Source organism: Penicillium alfredii, assembly GCF_028826965.1.
Source record: "Penicillium alfredii strain IBT 34128 chromosome Unknown utg000010l_segment0_segment0, whole genome shotgun sequence".
NCBI classification, from domain to species: Eukaryota; Fungi; Ascomycota; class Eurotiomycetes; order Eurotiales; family Aspergillaceae; genus Penicillium; species Penicillium alfredii.
In genome coordinates, this window is record NW_026622707.1 from 1,554,876 (window position 1) to 1,573,532 (window position 18,657).

The window sequence follows — 18,657 nt, forward strand, 5'->3', positions numbered from 1 at the left end:
TCATTGATCCTTGGACTTGGTGGTGGACTTGGTGTTGGAGTTGGAGTTGGTCGGGGTGCGGGTGATGCGGATGCCGTTGGGGGGAGGGTTTCTTGTTTCTGGTTGTTGCTCTGCTAGACCCTGCTCGATAGGTATGTTTGGGAGTCTTGCCGGGCCTGGCTGTGGCGGTCTACGTGGATCTAAACTGGTAGATATTGAGAGAATGACTCTCTAAGTGACCAGAAGTTGTGAGCTAGGTCAAGCAGATATACCAACGCAAGACCTGTCTCACCTGATGGGATACATAGATACACTCAATTCTTATACACAAACTGCTGTTGTCCAGTGCTATACTGCACGGATTGTTGATCTCAGCTACTAGAAATAAAAGAAATATACCCTTTCACTAAAGCATTAACACTAGCGCTGTAGATTGCAATGTCCTCAAATCCAACACCACCCTATCGACACCCACTGCGCACACCCCATGAATAGGCACATCCAGTTCAACTCACACCTCTCGGCACTTTCGTGAGCAAAGCAGTTCCCAATATCCGCCACAAAAGCAGCAACCTGAATCATGGACAGTGAGCGCATTACTCGCCATGTTCCTACAGGGTGTCGAATCTCGTACTCTGTGCCCGATGCAAGCCTCGAGGACGCCCGGCGCCCATTCCGATCATGTGCAGGTGTGTGCAAGCCTATTGCCATTATACTGGGTGTTTTACGCTGCGAGGGATTCAGCTAGGCTCAAATAGTGCTGGGCTTACTTGACTAGTGAGTTTATGCATACTGGGTATACTTCGGATACGCTGGTTTTGAAGGTGAGGTTTGTGGCCTGGCAGTCTGGTTTTGATATTTTCATTGCTGCTGCGTCCTCACTGTACTATACGTGCAATTCTTCAAGACAGCTAGCTGGACTGGATGCTTTGCGTTTGTCTGGTATGTTAATCCCTATAATTGTATCCTTCCTATTATGGGACATTGCCGGCATAATAGTTTGATATCTCTCTTCCTGTGGGAAGGACCAGGTAAAATTGGATCACGCTGGTTGTAGGCTCTACACAGTTTCAAATGTATTGAATGGACACTGGCAAACGCTGTTCTGTGTCCTGACTCCTTATAGACTGGACGAGTCGAGGGTAGACTGAGTATCGTTCAAGCGTCGACAACCCACGTTTTTCTGCGTTCCCGAGCCAACAAGTTTATATTTGAGACGGCTGTGGATAAATCCAGCTTAGAGAATCGCCATTCTTTGGTGTTAATAGTGAACAAGATATAGTCTCAGTCCGAGCTGACCGAGAAGCCGTGCATCGAACAAGTCATAGATCAAGGGTCAATGCAAAACGGAATACGAAGACAAAAGCCACTAGCAGGTGCATAGCATGCTCGCCTTAGCCCAAACTGATGCAGTTGTCTATACTTACAGAACCCAATCGAGGGCGAAAACAGTGCGCATATGACAAGCACCCTCCTGACCAAGTAGTGGCCGGGGAGAATAAGAAACAAATTTGAAGTAAAAAATCACACAAGAAGGAATGGCCCGCCCATAAACAGATGAGCACTCAGAATGAAGCCGAGATAAAACGCCTTTTTCGGATACAAGATCTCCCCAGAACCCCCGTCACCAAGACTTCACAATAATTCAACAAATACCACCACAGGAATCTGGAATGGATCCAGTGGTGGATATCTCCTGGACACATACATCCCAGAGCATGCTTGAATACATGCATCCGGCGCTGGTCACAGGAGATAAAGAAGGAAATCACCAAATACGAACACTGACTCGAATCGAGTCTGATATCATAATCCCGCTAAATGAACCGAGCAAAATAGGATGCAAGAAGAGCTCTCGTCAAGCACGAAAGCAAAAGGATGTTGGTTTCGATAGATATCGAGGAAAAGAGGTATTAGAACAAGACAATGATGAAACATGCCTCGGTCTAGCGATCAGGGTTGGTGACCTGCAGGACGCGACGGGAGAAGTCATGGTCATCGTCAATGCTACCATTGCTCTGACGCCGTTGTGCCATGTAGTTGCCATCAAACCGGGAGTCGGACATGGACGGCATGCCGGATTCATTGCCGTAGCCGCCGATCTGGCTCTGGGCCTTTTGCTTCTTGGATCGGTAGAAGAAAATGCCCGCGCCCACGAGTGCAGCAAATCCAACCACTCCGACCACCGCTCCGGCAGCCACTGCGGCCGTGTTGTGGCTACTCTTGGCCTTCGCATCCTCGTCCTCATCCTTGTTCTCACTGACGGGGGTCACCACCGTCGTCCCACCAACGGTCTGGGTCGATTCCGCGGGCGCGGGGTCGTCGGTCTTGGTGGACGGTTTGCCCGAGCTCTTGGGCGACGAGGAGCCGGATGAGACGTCCGGGTTCAGGCCTGTCTTGTAGACCGAGTAGAAGCCATCACCGCCGCCTAAAGATGGTAGTTGTTGTTAGTATCAATCAAAACGCTAACCCTAACACGGACAGAAATCCGGGGGGCTCCACATACACTTATCCGAAGGCCATCCATCACACGCCTTATTGCACTTGTCCTTGGAAACCTTTGCTGAATCTGGCGGCAGTTCGTCTCCACACAGGCAATCTGAGCCTCCGGTCAAGCCAAAGACCGCGGCATTTGTTTTGGTGCAGGCGTCGAAGCACCACCCGGAACTCTGATATGTGTATGTCGTTTTATTGGTGAGCCCATCATCACTGTCAAAGCATCCGACCAGCGACATGGACGCTCGTGCGACGAGGATATTTTCGGAGGATTCGGCTGCTGCTGAAGCGGCGAAGAGAAGGCTGGACACCGCGATCGCGGCTCGCATGGTGAATCGCATGTGTTGGTCGAAAGACACGAGTGAATTGAGAAAATTAATGGATCAAGAAAGAAACACCGTCTCTGGACACAGTCGCAGCGGTGATCAACGAAGAACCAGGAACGACCTGCGTTGCCCGTGGAAACCTCGGTTCAAATGTATATCGATGAAGCTGGTGACTTTGAGCCTCAGACCTTCCACATCCGCGATGAGTGTTTCTTCAAATTGCTGAGATGTTGGATGTCCTCTTGAGAATATCGGACAAAAAAAAAACGAAAGTTGTGTTGGGTCGGGCAGGAGCAATCGTAGAAAGGAAAGGAAAGCGTGGGCTATGCCGGTAAGGAACTGGACGACGTCCCCCTTGAACAAACGATCTACAGAGGAAGCTGACTCCTCTGTCAGATGGTTTTCAAGAGCCAGTTGAATTGGAAAACTGGGTGTGACCAGACTCCTGACCTGCTGTATGTATAGGTCGGTATGTATCTCGGTCGAGATCCCACAGACAAAAAGAGAGACAGATTCGAGACGTAAACCTCGAACAAATGAGCGTAAAAATGTTGGCAACAGAATGAGTGAGTGTTCGTTCAAGAGAACGTCTAGGGGAGTGAGTGACAAAGAAAAGAAGTGTTGGATTATGGACCCCTTCTCAGGGACTTGTCAAGGGGGGGGCGTGTATGGGGTACTTCCAATACGGGGAGCACTAGCGGTGCAGACTAAGTACCAGGTACCTGATGATCTACGCTGTTTGTTCCTTACGCCCGCCACGCTCCTCCAGTCAGCGTTCCTGATGGCAATGACATAATCAGGGGCGATGTTGATCGATTTCCTGATTGGGCGAGACACGGCTTAGGATGGAGACTTGCTCTAAACATCTTAGGCATGGCTTGAGCAGGATCGACGTGTACAGACGTACACGTCCTTTCGTTGTGCAAGGATTTCCTTGTGCCCAACGGCCCTCGAATTCGACACTTTGGTATTATTGCACCTGGTGAGCTGTAGGTCAAGTACACCTGTGCTCCAAGGTTAAGTGTCGAAACCTCATATCTATAAAGATACAATCATTTGTCCGTTCTGAAAATGTCAGGGGCGCTTAGCGCACGGGACCAGGAGCGCTAGAGCCACCCTGAAGGCTCTTAAATTTGGTCTGAAACCTTGGACCTTGAATCTTCTATGTCGAGTAGTTGCCTCGCCATTGCAAGATCCAAAACATCTCCTAGAATGCCTTCTTTTCTGCGTTATTCAATATTTCCGTGGACATTGCGTGGTCACTGCACTCCTTTCCAGTGACGGTGGGTTGTACGAATCCTGTAAGAAATCCTGCATCCTGCCAGCCACCAATACAAAGCTGGTCTATACCACAATCGACACGGAGGCTTTGTATGTATGTATGGTCTTGGGCTTGGAAATATGAAACACCGAATTTTACTTTTGTTAGTTGGTAGACCTTAATTCACTACATAGACACTAAGGATAAAGTAGAATTGTATTCTTCTAGTGTCACTATTCGATTGTATACGAGTCTCGAGATGGACGTGTCTTTACTCAAGCCAAACTCATTAAAATACAGTCCGAATCTTCTGGTAATTCAGTCTGCTGATGTGGGCTACTGGAGCTGGGCACCTATCACATTGTATTTCCCGGTCAGATATTTCATCCAGATATGTATATACATATATCAACTGTACCTTGCAGGATCACACCCTTGCAACACCTAGAAATATAGGAGTATCAGGATTCCCACCAAGAGTACGGAGACCAGACATCTTCTTCATAATAAGGCTGACCATGACTCTGTAATGTTCTATCCATAATTATTTATTGAGTTGCATAAGTCTTGGTCGGTTACCATATTCGATATCACATGCTGAGAGCCATTCGATTAACATGATTCAAATTTAATCATGGGCATCCTCGGTATTCATCAGGATGTGTCTAGACTATCCAAGGGATCTTGACTCACCACGAGATAATTATGGATGGTGGCGCTCGCTAGTGCAGTGCCCCTGACATGGGCAGAGGTAGAACTGCAATCGAACACCGAAGACCAACTGAGAATTGGGCAGACCTCTTGAATTCCTAGAGGATACGTATCCACTAGATTCGAGGGATAGCATTGTTACATCGAGCATAATCATAATATCAGATCTTTCAATGCGTCTACGGGTCATGATGACGGCTCGATGAAACGTTCTGAGCTTCTCGGGTATTGGGTGGATGGGCTGCCTCAGAACTTAGGCGCCAATATCTGTCCTATATAATAGCTATGGACGCTTATCTTGTGTGTTTTGGTTATATTCAAGTCGAAGAAAACTTAGCTTGACATAGCTGGATTTCAGGACAGTGCCCTAGACTTGCTATTTCATGATATAGCATGATTGACACGACAACCTTGATCTCATCAAGCTCATACCATACATAGTCAATGGCATTGATACTTAGCTGGCTTTGTTTCGAGGTGCCTTGTGTGGGAGAAAGCTCAGCGTATAGAAGATCCATTGCAAAATGAAAAGCAAAGTAGGAAATTGAGCCATTTGGATAGTAAGCTCCTCCAATTCCTTTTGTTGATCCTTGTCTTCGGTCGCTTCAATTCTCTGGCTGATTGTTACTGACTGTGATGGTGATATACCATGAGACTGGACTCTTTCCGCTGTTGATGGCCCCTCAGTCTTTCCTTGTCTCTCGCCTGAAGGTGCTAAATGCTGAGAAGAAGGGTTGACAGCACCCCGACTATCCGTTGCGGATGATTGACCAACATGCCCATCAGTGAACACGGGAACATCGCTAGAAGAGGGTGCCGTGGATACAATCCTCTCTTGAGGACGGGAGTCTATCATTCCCTGGGGCTGGCATGCCTGTAGAGTTGACTGAATCGGTTGGTTTCCAGATAATCTTCCTTCAGGATTCTCCGCTGCCCCATGTGCGCTGGGATCCGGAGAGGGCTGGGCATTCTGGAATACCGCCGGCAGGGCACTAGGCATCTGCATGGGGACTCCTTCCAGATTCAGGCGCTCCATACTCAGCGGCAAGCCCTGCGCGATCTGATCGAGCCGCCGATTGAGCCGCACCGACCGGTCCAGTTGAACCAACGTCAACGAAGTGCCTTGGTCCTTCTTGGCCTCGGGAGGGAATTTCAGCAGCTGTTTCATGCTTCCCATGAGTCGGTCCGACTTGCGGTGCAGCTTCCCTTGGATCTCGACCCGGATGAAAAACGGCTTCATGTCATGCTCGAAAGTGAATCCCGTCCGGATCACGTTGTTGTGAACCGGTTGACGCTGGCATTCATCCTCATCCAGCACCCATTTGAGCGTGCGATAGGCGGGATTATCTCTCTTGGGCTGCGATGTGCGGTTGATCCCGAGGTTCGAACTGCTTTTCCCATCATAGCTGTAGGGATGGTCGTTGCTTGGTAGCGCCTGGCCAGTGAAAGTCCACCGGCTCGTCTGCGTGATTTCCCTTTCCTGGTCATATCCGATTCCACCACCGCTGCCACCGAGCACATTGATCTCGGGTGTGAAATGCCAGGCTCTTTTCGTGACCACCGTCGTTGGCTCGCCCGCCAGCTGTTTGGGCCCATAGTGATCGGTAACTTGGAGAATGCTGCGATCGCGACTGTCGATTCCCGCCCGCACAGATATATCGGGATCAATGTATTTTCGCGGCACTTCATCCGGTGAGGTATTTGGGGCTGCACGCGTCGTCTCAAGATCTCGTCGGAATGACCTCCTTCTCGGTCGCCGGTACCCCCCACTGGAATCTCTGTCCGCCTCCTCCAGAGTGATCAACACCACTGCGCTGGTCAACTGGCAGTCTTTGGACTGGTGAAAAGCGAGGTCCATGTACAGGATCCCCGCGGGCTGTTTGTCAAGTCCCAGGACCCCCCATTGAGACTGAGAGAGTCGGAACCGGCAGTCAATGTGGACCTGACCCAGTTCGCGGGAGCACAGACTTGCATTCGAAAGGTGGTCAAGCGCGCTGAACTTGTGGCCGTACTTACGGGCAAACCGGGCGGGAGATCGGCGGGGCGGTTGAGTTTCCATGATCAAGTTGACGCACAACAAACTGCGAGAGAGTGTACCAAAGCACAACCCGAAGGGCCGGAGGGAAGTGCTATTGACGGCAAAGTCACACTCTCCCGTGGAGATCGACCGAGGACTCAGCGCAATGATGAGTTAGCTTCCTCCAGTATAGCGCGGCCCACTACCTGCACTACTGCACGAGGGCGGCAGCAATACGAACTTGGAGAATTGATTCTTGATCATCTCCCGCTCGTGTCAGTATTCCATGAACGGGCTCACCTTGAATATTCATGCACTAGCAAATCCATCATGGCTTACTATGACGACCCTCGTTATGTTCGTCGCGATGCCGACCGGAGCCTCACGGTGCCAGGTCGTCGACAGCCGATTGACTGGACCGCCGAAGGACCTTCAGAGCTGTCGCCAGTACGAATCGACCGCCGGAACCCAGATCACTCGTCGGCTGGCATCTCCATTCAAAGACGCAGCCATTCCCCCGTGGGCCGGTCATCAGCTCGCCGACCAGCTCGTCGACACCGATCCCCCTCATCCTCGACGGACTACTCATCGCCGGAGAGGATAGTGAGGCAGGAAAATGTCCAGGCAATTTTCAGTCCAGATTTCGACCAGAAAGACGTCACGCTGCACTTTACGATGGACATTGCCGAGGATATCGAAGGGGCATTGGAGGAACTGGCGCGATTGAAGCGACTCGGCCACTTCAAGGAAGCCCAGGAGTATGTCGCGACCCATTTGGACCATCACCTCAATTTGCCACTTGTCGCCATCGAGTATGCCGATCTGCTGCGCCAGCAGGGGGCTCATCGGCAATTGCATGATTTACGGAACCGTCGACATTTGCTGCCGCCATTGAAGTCGAAATTCATTTTCGGCACCGACATGAAGCCGCCGAACCTCTATCGCACGCACTTCGAATTGATCGAGCAGTCCTCTGAGCTTGCTCTTCAGGGATTGCCCAGAAAACAGGTGCTACTAATTAAGAACGAGAATATTCTTAGATATCTCAATAAGCGAGTACCTTCCTGGTTCATCTCAGCATATGTCCGGCCGAATGAAGACGTCTCGCTAGATTCGACCGAGGTATGGAATCCTTCCACGGACGAACAGTGCGAGTTGGGGCGGCCCTGCTGACTTCGCATGTTGTGCCAATAGCTTCAAATCTTGCGAAACCAACTCTTGCTATTTTCAGATATCCAAGCTCAAGGTCTGGCAGCAATTCCAAAGCTGGCATTCTACCAATGGAAGGATCTTCACGATAATCTCTTATGGGAGGGCCGGATTTGGGAGCTGTGCGATTTGATCTCTGCCATGTTTCAGATATTCGATCCCAACGAGGTATCGGACCATTTGTTAGATATGCACGAGAAACCCAATCGGGAGGACGAAGATCCTGTCGACAGAATCTTGCAGGGCTTGTCCATGGACGAGTATGACGAGCCAACGGAATTGGCCTTGTTAACCCTGTCGGTGGAGCTGGTCTATGCGGTCCACTACTGGAGTGGCTCACGCGGTGGAGACCTTGCTATTGTTGCCACACGGTGCTTGCAGTATGCCAGCACGCATGCTGCTCTCATACAAGAGCATAGCCCGTGGCTGGTCAAGACACGGCCTTACTTGCAATGGGTCCTGGCCAAAGAACGATTCGACCGCATCTGGAATACCGCTGGCTCTGTTAAGGAACAGGAACGGCCACGCTCGACGCACACCACAGGCACAACACTCTATAAATGGAGCTTGCCGCGGTATATCCCGAAAGAAACCGAGAATCCAGGCTGGCCCTCACCGGATGCAAAATTCCCTCCAAATCAGACACTCCAGGGAGTTCTGGAAGCGGCGCGCGAGCTCGGCGATTACAAAACCGAAGCAGCCTGTCTGACGGAGCTCATCTGTCGTGTGGAGGATCCGCGAGAGCTGCTGGGTCAACTGGGCCACCTTCAGCAGGCCATCCAAGGAGACCGCTTCGGATATCTTAATACTTGTATCTCAAGATATCTCCTGGCAAAAGATGAAGCATCCATCCGAACATTAATCGCGGATCTCGAGCAAACAGCCAGCCAGCTGTGTACGACCCCTGAGGACGATGCTTGTCCGGCCATCCGCTTCGACGAACTCAGGGTGAAAAGCGCTCTTTATCGATCTCTGCCGGGCCACAGCCCGGAAGCCGATAGATACAAGAACCTGGCGGACACCCTTTCCATCGACCTCCCCGCCCCGTTCCGCCCCTTGGACACGCGGAGTGACTTCCTTGATTATGACGACGATGATGATTGGACTCGGCCTGAATTCACAGAGACTGAGCCTCGAGTCGTTATAACTGAGCCAGGGCGGCGGCGGACCTCCTACAGGGCCCGAGATACCGACGCGCTGCCCAACACGAATACTCCCAAAGTGAACCTGGTCCGGTCTGGCGCGCAGGGTGCTCGTTTCAGGGAAAGAGAGCGATCGGTCCACGAGGACCCGGACGAAGAGCGGTTCGAGAGGATCCCCAAGGAAAAACAGGAAGTCAGGGGCCGCACGTCCAGAGATGATGAGGCTAAGCCGAAGACAAAGAGCTCGGAAGAGGTGGGCAAAGACGTGGTTGCTGACAGGTACCTTAACCCGATCATTCAGGAAGTAACCCAGGAGGACACGGAAAAAAGTCGACCCCAGAACAGCGGCAAGAAGAACCTAACAAGTGTGGAAGTCGATGAGGACTCGAGTGAGGATGAAGATGTGGGTGCACGGGACTCGGAATAGACGCCGGGCTAGAGACGGTTTATGTTTGTGGTGATTGCGGTGATTATGAATGATGACAGGCGTTGTTTCTAGATTTCTTTCAATATTTAAACAGCAAATCTTCAATTTACTGGGCCATCAAAAGCTATACAGCGTAATTGGCTTAACTTAATCTGGCTGATGCCATGGTCTCTTGACTCGCTTAACTCATTAAATTCACTATGTGCGACAGGGAGCCAATTAGACTGAAACCAAGGTCTAGATATAAGGGAATAATGATCTATGGAATACACTAATGATATCCATGGATGTCATCACGCAGTAAGCATGGCGTAAGAGTATACTATATAATAGCGACGTATTCTTAAGACTCCTCTACTACCCCTTTCTTTCTTTTTCACGTTTTAATTCCCCCCACAGAAAGATTTTAACTTTCATCAGCACTAGAATTCGAGATGGCTGCTGATGGAAAATTCTCGCTTCCCACAACCATTTTCTCTTCGATGATCGGGCTAATCCTTGGGCTAGTCATCTATATTTTACTAAATATTGCCAATAACATTCTCATAAAGCACTTCAAAGAAATAATGGCTCGCATATCAATAGAGGTGCCGAGCGTGAAGCCCATACGCCTGATACTCCGCTTGGTCCGCTGGCCAACTCGACCCGGATTCCGACGATCACGACTGTCGAAACTATGCCTGGACAGGCTATTGATCTGGGGCAAGATAGATCACATGATAGATAGAAGACCTTTTTTTTTATAAAAAAAAACCCCTGGAAATAAAACAAAAGTTAGATCATAAGGCTTTAATGTCTCATTTTTACTCTCTACCGTGATCCCTAAAGCCGGAGCGAAGTAGGGGTGAGTAGCTTGTGCATAGTAAGAATAAACAGCCTACGCAACCGAGATTCGATACGTCATCCTCTTTTTGTTTTTAGTATACTGAGATTGTGTCCCGGCATGCCTACAGGCGGCAGCCATTCTCCCGCGCTTTGATTGTCATGATCATTTGTCCAAGTGGTGCGAGGGGGGGGAACAGATCCAGGCAAAGTTTCCAAGACTATGATTGCCTGGCCAGGTTTGATATTCGACCTCATGGCTTGGGGATGTGTATCGTCTTGCTGACCATTAAACATCCATGCAAGACAAACAGAAGCACAACCGGGTGGAATTCCAAGATTGTCCCCTCGGCGATAACTCCCAAGGGAATGTTCTCGTGCGTCCAACTTTGGGAGACCCAGTAGGCCATGAGAGAGGCAATGGCCAGGGTGGTCGGGATGGGCGTGCCTTCAAAGTATTTCGATTTCCCGCTCTTGTCCTTGGGCAGAACGGCAACGGTGACATTGAACCGGGCGAGGCGCGTCAGGCCGCAGAGGACAAAGAACGCCAGGAGGAGATGGTCGAGCGAGGTCCGAATACCGAGTGCAAATGCAGCGGCGGCGGGAGCGAGGCCGAAAGAGATCTATGGGGAAACGCGCATCCAAGGGTCAGCATGGGGACCGGATATTCGATCAAAGTCTCACGCACCAAGTCCGCGAGTGAGTCAAGCTCTTGCCCCATCAGCGACGACTTCTTGCGCCACCGAGCAATCTTCCCATCCATAAAATCGAAGAACAGGCCGAATGGCATGAACGCGAGAGCCGCCCACAAGGATCCATAGTCAGACGGGTCTCCGAGGCAGTAGCGCATGGACGAGAAAACCGACATCACTGTTCATGGTTAGCGAGCGCGCCGGAAAACCACTAGAGAACAAGACCTTGCCTCCACAAAAACCTGAGGATCCCAACAAAATATTAGCCAGCTGGTTCTACCGAAGATGCGATTCCGTGGAGATGCCATACCGTTGAGTTCAGTCACCAGATCTGCAAGATGCAGAGCCCTAGAGATCGAGTTTACATGAGTTTCAACGATCAAACAGAGCAGACAGGACCACCAAGACTGACTTTACCATGCTGAAATGACCCTGCTCTGACGAAAGTAACATTTTCTGCTTTTCCTGACCTGTTCCCAATGAGCAACCAAGGCCCAGAGCGCCTGAATTGGCCGCGAACTGACCTCCGTCACCTGAATGTGGGACACCGCTGGATGACTCGCTGGATGCCATGGTCGATGCCCTGCGAGACATGCTCAAATGGATATCAGATATACACAGGATATCCAAAAGATGGAAGAAATGCTGCACTAAGAGCTTCGGGAGGAGCAACTGGGAGAGAGGAAATAACAAAGGCCAATCTTGCGTCGAGTGTTGACAGACGCACATTCAAGCGGTCAACGTCATTCCGAACTGGGGGCGGTGCAACTGCGCCACATCACTAGCCACGGCGTGATTGTGCACTTCTATGTAATAGATCCAGATCACGTGCCCGTCCTCTAACATTCTAGTAGGCGAGCGTGAAGTATTTACTGACAGCCAAACGTCCCTATCAACACTATGGATAGACCATCGAGAGGAATAGTAGCAATTTCTTTTGTGACTGGATATATTCTACAGCCCCCCGCAGCCAGAGAAGCAGCAATTGTGGCATGCACAAATCGGAAAGAAGATATTCCTGCAAAAGCTCCCAGATCCCCCAAACGCCGTAAGAAGACAGTAGAATCAAAAACGACCACGGGGACCGCCACGAGGTCCTCCACGACCACCGCGCGAGAATCCACCGCCGCCACGACCACCACCTCGGGGTGCTCCACGACCCCGGGGGGCTCCTCCGCGGGGAGCACCACGACCACCGCGCGAGAATCCACCGCCACGACCACCCCGAGCACCGCCGCCGCGGGGGGCACCTCCAGCACGCTTCGGCTTCGCAGCTCCTGGCGGGGGCTTGGGCTTGGGGAGGAACCTGCATCACACAAGTCAGTACCAATGCGAAGACCATGGGCATAGCAAAATAGAGTGAAACTTACTTCTCCAGCGGAAGGAGCTTGTCACCTCCAATGAACACCTTGTCGCCGGGCTTGAACGACGTTGCGACAATGCCTTCCTGAGGCTTGATGGTGAAGTACACCTGGTTGATGGGACCGAGGACCTCGTCGACCTTGCCGATAGGAGTCTATAGAAAGTCAATTAGCTTATGATCAACAAATGACCCGGAAGATCCTGCGGCGAATGATCGATATTGGCGTACCTTGTTCTCCAGGTAGATCGGGGCGTTGAAGTAGGGGATCTTCGGGTTGATCGATTCGCAAACCATTTCGCCCTCGCACGAGTGCATCACCGTTCCCATCTCTATAAAATCATCAGCAACCTATTGGTCCATGGATTTCGTGTGAAAATACCGAGAACTTGCGCGGGCGGTCCGAACGACGGCTGGAAGCCTCCGCGACCTGAGCAGGAAAAATTTCGTTAGCTTCTCCGATCGATCGCGCAACCTCCCCCGGAGGAAATTGCTCACCACCACGGCTACCAAAGCCGCCCCGGTTGGCACCGGTGGCGAAACCACGGCCACGGAAAGACATCTTGAGATCTGGTTGGGGTTGCTGGACGGGGACGGAGAAGTTTTCGAGTGGAAACTTGAAAGGGTAAAGTGTCGCTAGCCAGGGCAGTTCGCCATCACATGACTCACCGCCCGTCCCTCATTTGCCCTCGATAAGCAGATCCAGCGCACGATTTGTTTTTCTCTGGTTCGTCTTCTTTCCGAGTGACTGTGCCGAGGGCTCTTACCATGGCTTCCGAAGGCTCCAAGGATATACCTGTGCGGCCCGCCGCCGAAGCTCAGAGTGGCCAGGCTGTTGAAGCCGCCGCTGCCCCGCCAAACGATGCGAAAGCGAAATCGAAGCAGGCCCCGAGCGCCCCCGTCCTCCCGGACTTTATGATCGAACGAAACAATCTCTTCGATGAGCTGTGGCAACAGCACCTTGAAGAGACAAAGTCTCGTCCTCACCCGGAAATCAATGTGACCCTCGATATCGGCGACGGTAACCCCTCCTCGGTCCCCGCCAAAGCCTTCGAGACGACCCCGGGGTCATTCCTGAGGGATGTACCCAAGGATGTGAGCGCCAATGTGGTCATTGCCAAGGTGGATGGAGAACTTTGGGATTTGAACCGTCCCCTGGAAGGCGATTGCAAGGTGTCTCTGGTTCCCTTCACCAGCCCCGAAGGTCGGGAGGTGTTCTGGCATTCCAGTGCCCACTGTCTTGGCGAGGCATGCGAATGCGAATATGGATGCCTTCTTTCCCACGGTCCGCCCACCCCGCAGGGATTTTTCTATGACATGGCCATGCCTGATGCGTATGTTGATTTCGGCACCTCTTGGTATCACCACCGGGCTATGCTAACACACCCGGGAATTTTAGACGTGTGGTCCGAGAGACCGACTGGCCATCGCTTGACAGTAAAGCGTCGCGTATATTCAAGGAAAAGCAGAGCTTCGACCGATTGGAGGTATCAAAGGAGAACCTCCGCAAGATGTTCGCGTACAGCAAATACAAGCTACACTACATCGACAAGCTCGTGACCGGGGAGAAGAGTACGGTCTACCGTTGTGGCACGTTGGTAGATCTCTGTAGGGGCCCACACATTCAGAACACCGGCAAAATCAAGACTTTCAAGATCATGCAGGTAGGTAACGAATCACCGGGACTTCTACCACACTGTAACTCACCTTTTACTTTTAGAATTCGTCGGCCTATTTCCTGGGTGATCAGTCTAACGACTCTCTTCAGCGGATCCGCGGTGTCGCTTTCCCGGACAAGAAGCAGATGTCGGAGCACCTCAAGTTCTTGGAAGAGGCGGAGAAGCGAAACCACCTGAGGATTGGTAAGGAACAGGAGCTGTTCTTCTTTGACGAAGCTTCTCCTGGCTGCCCTTTCCTCCTTCCCAATGGAACAAAGATCTTCAACGCACTACAGGCTCTTTTGCGGGGCGAATACCGCAGGAGAGGCTACCAAGAGGTCCAGACCCCCAACATGTATGATGTGGGCATCTGGAAGACATCCGGTCACTGGGCTCATTACTCGGACGATATGTTCAAGTTGGATGTTGAGAAGAGGGAGTGGGCTTTGAAGCCCATGAACTGCCCCGGACACTTTGTTCTGTTCGGCCACCGTGACCGTAGCTACCGTGAACTTCCCTTGAGAATTGCCGACTTCGGTGTTCTGCACCGGAATGAGGCGTCTGGCGCACTGAGTGGTCTCACTCGTGTTCGCAAATTCCAGCAGGACGACACGCATATTTTCTGTACTCAGGACCAGGTATGTAGCATGGTCTGGCTTGTTTCGTGCATTTACTCATCAATTGTTTTCAGATTCTGTCCGAGATTGAGGGTCTTTTCGACTTCCTCCAGTGTATCTACGGCCTCTTTGGCTTCACCTTCAAGCTGAAGCTCTCCACTCGTCCCGAGAAGTACCTGGGTGACCTGGAGACCTGGAACTACGCCGAGGAGCAGCTCAAGAAGGCCATGACCAAGTTCAAGGGCAATGACTGGGTTATTGATGAGGGCGACGGTGCCTTTTATGGACCCAAGATTGACATCACCATTGCTGATGCCCTCAAGCGCGAGTTCCAGTGCGCGACCATCCAACTGGATTACCAAGCCCCGATTAACTTCAAGCTGGAGTACGTGACCAACGAATCGTCCCAGGCGGCTCCTGGGCAACCGAAGGAGGGCGAGGCCAAATCTAATGAGCCCACTACTGGCCGTGCACGGCCAGTCGTGATTCACCGTGCCATCATCGGCAGTTTCGAACGGTTCCTGGGTATTTTGATCGAACACTTTGGCGGCAAGTGGCCGTTTTGGATTAGCCCTCGCCAGATCTTGATTGTACCGGTCATGCCCGCCGTGAACGACTACGTCGAGGAGCTGCAGGAGATCCTGCGGGGCGATAAGTTGAACGTCGACATCGACATCAGCGGCAATACGATGCAGAAGAAGATTCGCACGGGCCAGTTAGCCCAGTACAATTTCATCTTCGGTAAGTCTCTGTTCTTGTTTCCCTTGAATGTGAGTCGATTTGCTCATGCTCTCCTATAGTTGTTGGTGCCCAAGAGAAGGAGTCGCGCTCCGTCAACATCCGTAACCGCGACGACCCGGCGACACAGAACAAGGGAGTTATGGTGCCTCTTGAGGAGGCACGGGTCAAACTCAAGGCTCTTCGCAAGGAACGGCGAATTGTGAGCTCGCTGTAGGAGACACGAGCCAAGAAAAGCAAAATAGCATGATGCCATGGATGTAGAATCGGAGCTATGAAAAGTGAAATGAAGAATTCGCCTGATGATGTGACTACCTAAGGTCCCCTGCCATGCCTTCACCATGACAGTTTCAGCATTCATCTCAGTAGATTGCAGGATGTGTGATTTCCCTGGGACTGTCATGGCCCACTTAGTTAAGACATGGATCTACTGGTAGGGCTGGACGGTGAGGAATTCCAGAATCAAGTACTCACTAGAATTATATTTAGAATGAGAGAACCACATCGTAAGCATAGAATAGAGAAAATCGCATACAAAAAATATGTCAAAGAAAGCAGATCGATCATGTCGAACAAAGACTCGTTTCAGGGCGACTCCACCCCCGAGCGTTTCAGGTGCCTCATTTTCGAGTCTCTTTGATCCCTCCACTCTCTTTCTCTCTGAGTTTTTCTTTCATTTGCCATTATTCAAGACCTCGATCATCTGGCATTTGATATCTGGCATTTGATATCTGGCATTTGGCATCTGCCTCTCCTTCCACGCCTCCTTTCTCTCCTGCGAGTTCACGGCCTGTCGGATCACCCGCGGGGACTGCGGGGCTCTTCGAATCCCATCACACTGACAGCAACACCCTCCCCCTTCCCCCTTTTTTCTGTTTCCTGTGATCTGACGACGCTACGACTTGTTTGCGGAGAAGTTCTCCCCGGCCACTTGCGATCCCCTCTTGTGTGAGCCTCAACGTCTCGCCGCTTCTCGACTGCCCCTCATTGCCATTCCCTCGATCGACTCGCACCCCCCCCCCCCTCTTTTGCATCGCCATGGCGGAGTTACAAGGTCGCAAGGTTTTTAAGGTTTTTAACCAAGACTTTATCGTGAATGAACAGTACAATGTGACCAAGGAGCTGGGTCAGGGCGCATACGGCATTGTTTGGTAGGATCCCCTTCTATCTTCGGGAATCTATCTTCGACGTCCAAGGAAGAGGCGTGTGCTGACGGCATCGTGAAGCGCTGCGAACAACATCCAAACTGGCGAGGGCGTCGCCGTGAAGAAGGTCACCAATGTGTTCAGCAAAAAGATCCTCGCCAAGCGAGCCCTGAGAGAGATCAAGCTGCTTCAACATTTCCGCGGTCACCGCAACGTACGTTGTTCCAGTGTCTAGCGGGTGGTGTATTCAATTCTGATCTAGAGGCTCTAGATTACGTGCCTGTATGACATGGACATCCCCCGACCGGAAAACTTCAACGAGACCTATCTTTATGAGGGTATGCACTGGCTTGACTCTCCCCACCTTACCCCCACCAGACAGACAAGAATGGGGTTCACTGACTTGTGCTATAGAGCTGATGGAATGTGATCTGGCTGCTATCATCCGGTCCGGTCAGCCATTGACCGATGCCCACTTCCAGTCCTTCATCTACCAGATCCTCTGCGGCCTCAAGTACATCCACTCGGCCAACGTGCTGCATCGGGACCTGAAGCCCGGCAACCTGTTGGTGAATGCGGACTGCGAGCTCAAGATCTGTGATTTTGGACTGGCCCGTGGGTTCTCAATCGACCCGGAAGAGAACGCTGGGTACATGACCGAGTACGTTGCGACAAGATGGTACCGGGCGCCTGAGATCATGTTGAGCTTCCAGAGCTATACCAAGGCCAGTAAGTCTAGCAATATTTCTTTCTATCATGTCTCATCCAGGTTTGATTGGCATCGCTAACCACATCATATCGTGTTCTAGTTGATGTGTGGTCCGTGGGTTGCATTCTGGCCGAGCTCCTGGGTGGACGGCCGTTCTTCAAGGGTCGCGACTACGTGGACCAGTTGAACCAGATTCTGCACTACCTGGGTACACCGAACGAGGAGACGCTCGCCCGGATCGGGTCGCCGCGCGCGCAGGAGTACGTACGCAACCTGCCGTTCATGCCCAAGGTGCCCTTCCAGCGGCTGTTCCCCAACGCCAACCCTGATGCGCTGGATCTGCTGGACCGCATGCTGGCGTTCGACCCGACGTCGCGGATCTCAGTCGAGGAGGCCCTCGAGCATCCTTACCTGCAAATCTGGCACGACGCCTCCGACGAGCCCACCTGCCCGTCGACGTTCGATTTCCACTTCGAGATCGTCGAAGACGTCCAGGAGATGCGCCGCATGATCCTCGACGAGGTCATCCGCTTCCGCGCCGTCGTTCGCCAGCAGTCCCAGGCTCACGCTGCCCAGCAACAGCAGATGGCTCAGCAGACCAACGTCCCCATCCCCGATAACCAACAATCTGCCTGGCGCACCGAGGAACCCAAGCCCCAGGAGGCTGCGGCCGCCATCGCCCACCACAATGACCTGGAGTCCTCACTGCAGCGCGGCATGGATGTGCATCATTGAGTGAATTGTTATTGCGGTCGATCCCTTGCCAATTGCAGCCCTTGGTTTTTTCCCTGCATGTCGATCTAATGAATTAGCCAAGAGATACCTCCCAAAGACTGGACGATTGCATGATATCTTTTTTTCTATTTTCTTCCTCTTCCTTTTCTATTTCTGTGTTTGTTCGACTCGCTTCCTTTTGGACCTGTGTGTTCCCTGCTTGAATCGTTCTTCTCGTGCCATGTCTTGCGTTTTCTGCTTCCTCTTTTCTTCTTCTTATACACTGGTTTCTTCCCAACCTTTTTTGCGTTTTTTTTGGTTTTTTTTGGTTTTTTTTTGAAAGTATCTATCCATGCGATGTACTCTCACATAGATCTTGGTCTATCTAGGAAGAGAGGTTCCTGGTGCTTGGTTCCTGGGTAGGTGGATGTAGACAGATGCAACTGGAAATGAGAAGGGAAAAAAGCAAAAGCAAAGTGAAACAATGGAAATGGAAATGGAAATGGAAATTGAAAGGCAATAAATGAACTTGCTCGGTATGTACGTATCGCTCAAAAATGCCAGAAAAATAAAGGAAAACTCCCTGGATGCACAGCAGTCCTGCCAAAATCAATGCATATAAAAGACAAGGGAA

At 51.4% G+C, this 18,657-nt stretch overlaps 9 protein-coding genes across 9 annotated transcripts; 5 read left to right on the top strand and 4 right to left on the bottom strand.

Annotated features, from left to right (window-relative positions):
- Window positions 1-690, bottom strand: NUU61_008138 (uncharacterized protein; the record flags this gene model as incomplete). The annotated part of the gene is made up of 2 exons (XM_056658663.1): window positions 1-169; window positions 497-690. The coding sequence occupies 2 exons, from the start codon at window positions 688-690 to the stop codon at window positions 1-3; spliced, it is 363 nt and encodes a 120-aa protein (XP_056508956.1).
- A 1,235-nt stretch (window positions 691-1,925) lies between these two features.
- NUU61_008139 (WSC domain-containing protein) lies at window positions 1,926-2,816 on the bottom strand (the record flags this gene model as incomplete). Its single annotated transcript, XM_056658664.1, has 2 exons — window positions 1,926-2,407; window positions 2,486-2,816. 2 exons carry the CDS (start codon window positions 2,814-2,816, stop codon window positions 1,926-1,928), a joined length of 813 nt encoding a protein of 270 aa, XP_056508957.1.
- Window positions 2,817-5,710: 2,894 nt separating this feature from the next.
- Window positions 5,711-6,469, top strand: NUU61_008140 (uncharacterized protein; the record flags this gene model as incomplete). Its single annotated transcript, XM_056658665.1, has 2 exons — window positions 5,711-6,154; window positions 6,206-6,469. The coding sequence occupies 2 exons, from the start codon at window positions 5,711-5,713 to the stop codon at window positions 6,467-6,469; spliced, it is 708 nt and encodes a 235-aa protein (XP_056508958.1).
- Window positions 6,470-7,120: 651 nt separating this feature from the next.
- NUU61_008141 (uncharacterized protein) lies at window positions 7,121-7,963 on the top strand (the record flags this gene model as incomplete). Its single annotated transcript, XM_056658666.1, has 1 exon — window positions 7,121-7,963. The coding sequence occupies one exon, from the start codon at window positions 7,121-7,123 to the stop codon at window positions 7,961-7,963; it is 843 nt and encodes a 280-aa protein (XP_056508959.1).
- A 225-nt stretch (window positions 7,964-8,188) lies between these two features.
- On the top strand, window positions 8,189-9,568 carry NUU61_008142 (uncharacterized protein; the record flags this gene model as incomplete). Its single annotated transcript, XM_056658667.1, has 1 exon — window positions 8,189-9,568. One exon carries the CDS (start codon window positions 8,189-8,191, stop codon window positions 9,566-9,568), a length of 1,380 nt encoding a protein of 459 aa, XP_056508960.1.
- Window positions 9,569-10,644: 1,076 nt separating this feature from the next.
- Window positions 10,645-11,655, bottom strand: NUU61_008143 (CDP-diacylglycerol-serine O-phosphatidyltransferase; the record flags this gene model as incomplete). The annotated part of the gene is made up of 4 exons (XM_056658668.1): window positions 10,645-11,013; window positions 11,079-11,260; window positions 11,393-11,430; window positions 11,495-11,655. 4 exons carry the CDS (start codon window positions 11,653-11,655, stop codon window positions 10,645-10,647), a joined length of 750 nt encoding a protein of 249 aa, XP_056508961.1.
- A 492-nt stretch (window positions 11,656-12,147) lies between these two features.
- Window positions 12,148-13,004, bottom strand: NUU61_008144 (H/ACA ribonucleoprotein complex subunit GAR1/NAF1; the record flags this gene model as incomplete). The annotated part of the gene is made up of 5 exons (XM_056658669.1): window positions 12,148-12,388; window positions 12,453-12,598; window positions 12,674-12,774; window positions 12,825-12,872; window positions 12,941-13,004. 5 exons carry the CDS (start codon window positions 13,002-13,004, stop codon window positions 12,148-12,150), a joined length of 600 nt encoding a protein of 199 aa, XP_056508962.1.
- Window positions 13,005-13,210: 206 nt separating this feature from the next.
- Window positions 13,211-15,672, top strand: NUU61_008145 (threonine--tRNA ligase THS1; the record flags this gene model as incomplete). Its single annotated transcript, XM_056658670.1, has 5 exons — window positions 13,211-13,776; window positions 13,842-14,106; window positions 14,163-14,738; window positions 14,792-15,458; window positions 15,518-15,672. The coding sequence occupies 5 exons, from the start codon at window positions 13,211-13,213 to the stop codon at window positions 15,670-15,672; spliced, it is 2,229 nt and encodes a 742-aa protein (XP_056508963.1).
- Window positions 15,673-16,493: 821 nt separating this feature from the next.
- On the top strand, window positions 16,494-18,044 carry mpkA (mitogen-activated serine/threonine-protein kinase SLT2; the record flags this gene model as incomplete). The annotated part of the gene is made up of 5 exons (XM_056658671.1): window positions 16,494-16,606; window positions 16,682-16,814; window positions 16,872-16,938; window positions 17,015-17,329; window positions 17,410-18,044. 5 exons carry the CDS (start codon window positions 16,494-16,496, stop codon window positions 18,042-18,044), a joined length of 1,263 nt encoding a protein of 420 aa, XP_056508964.1.
- Window positions 18,045-18,657: the final 613 nt, after the last annotated feature.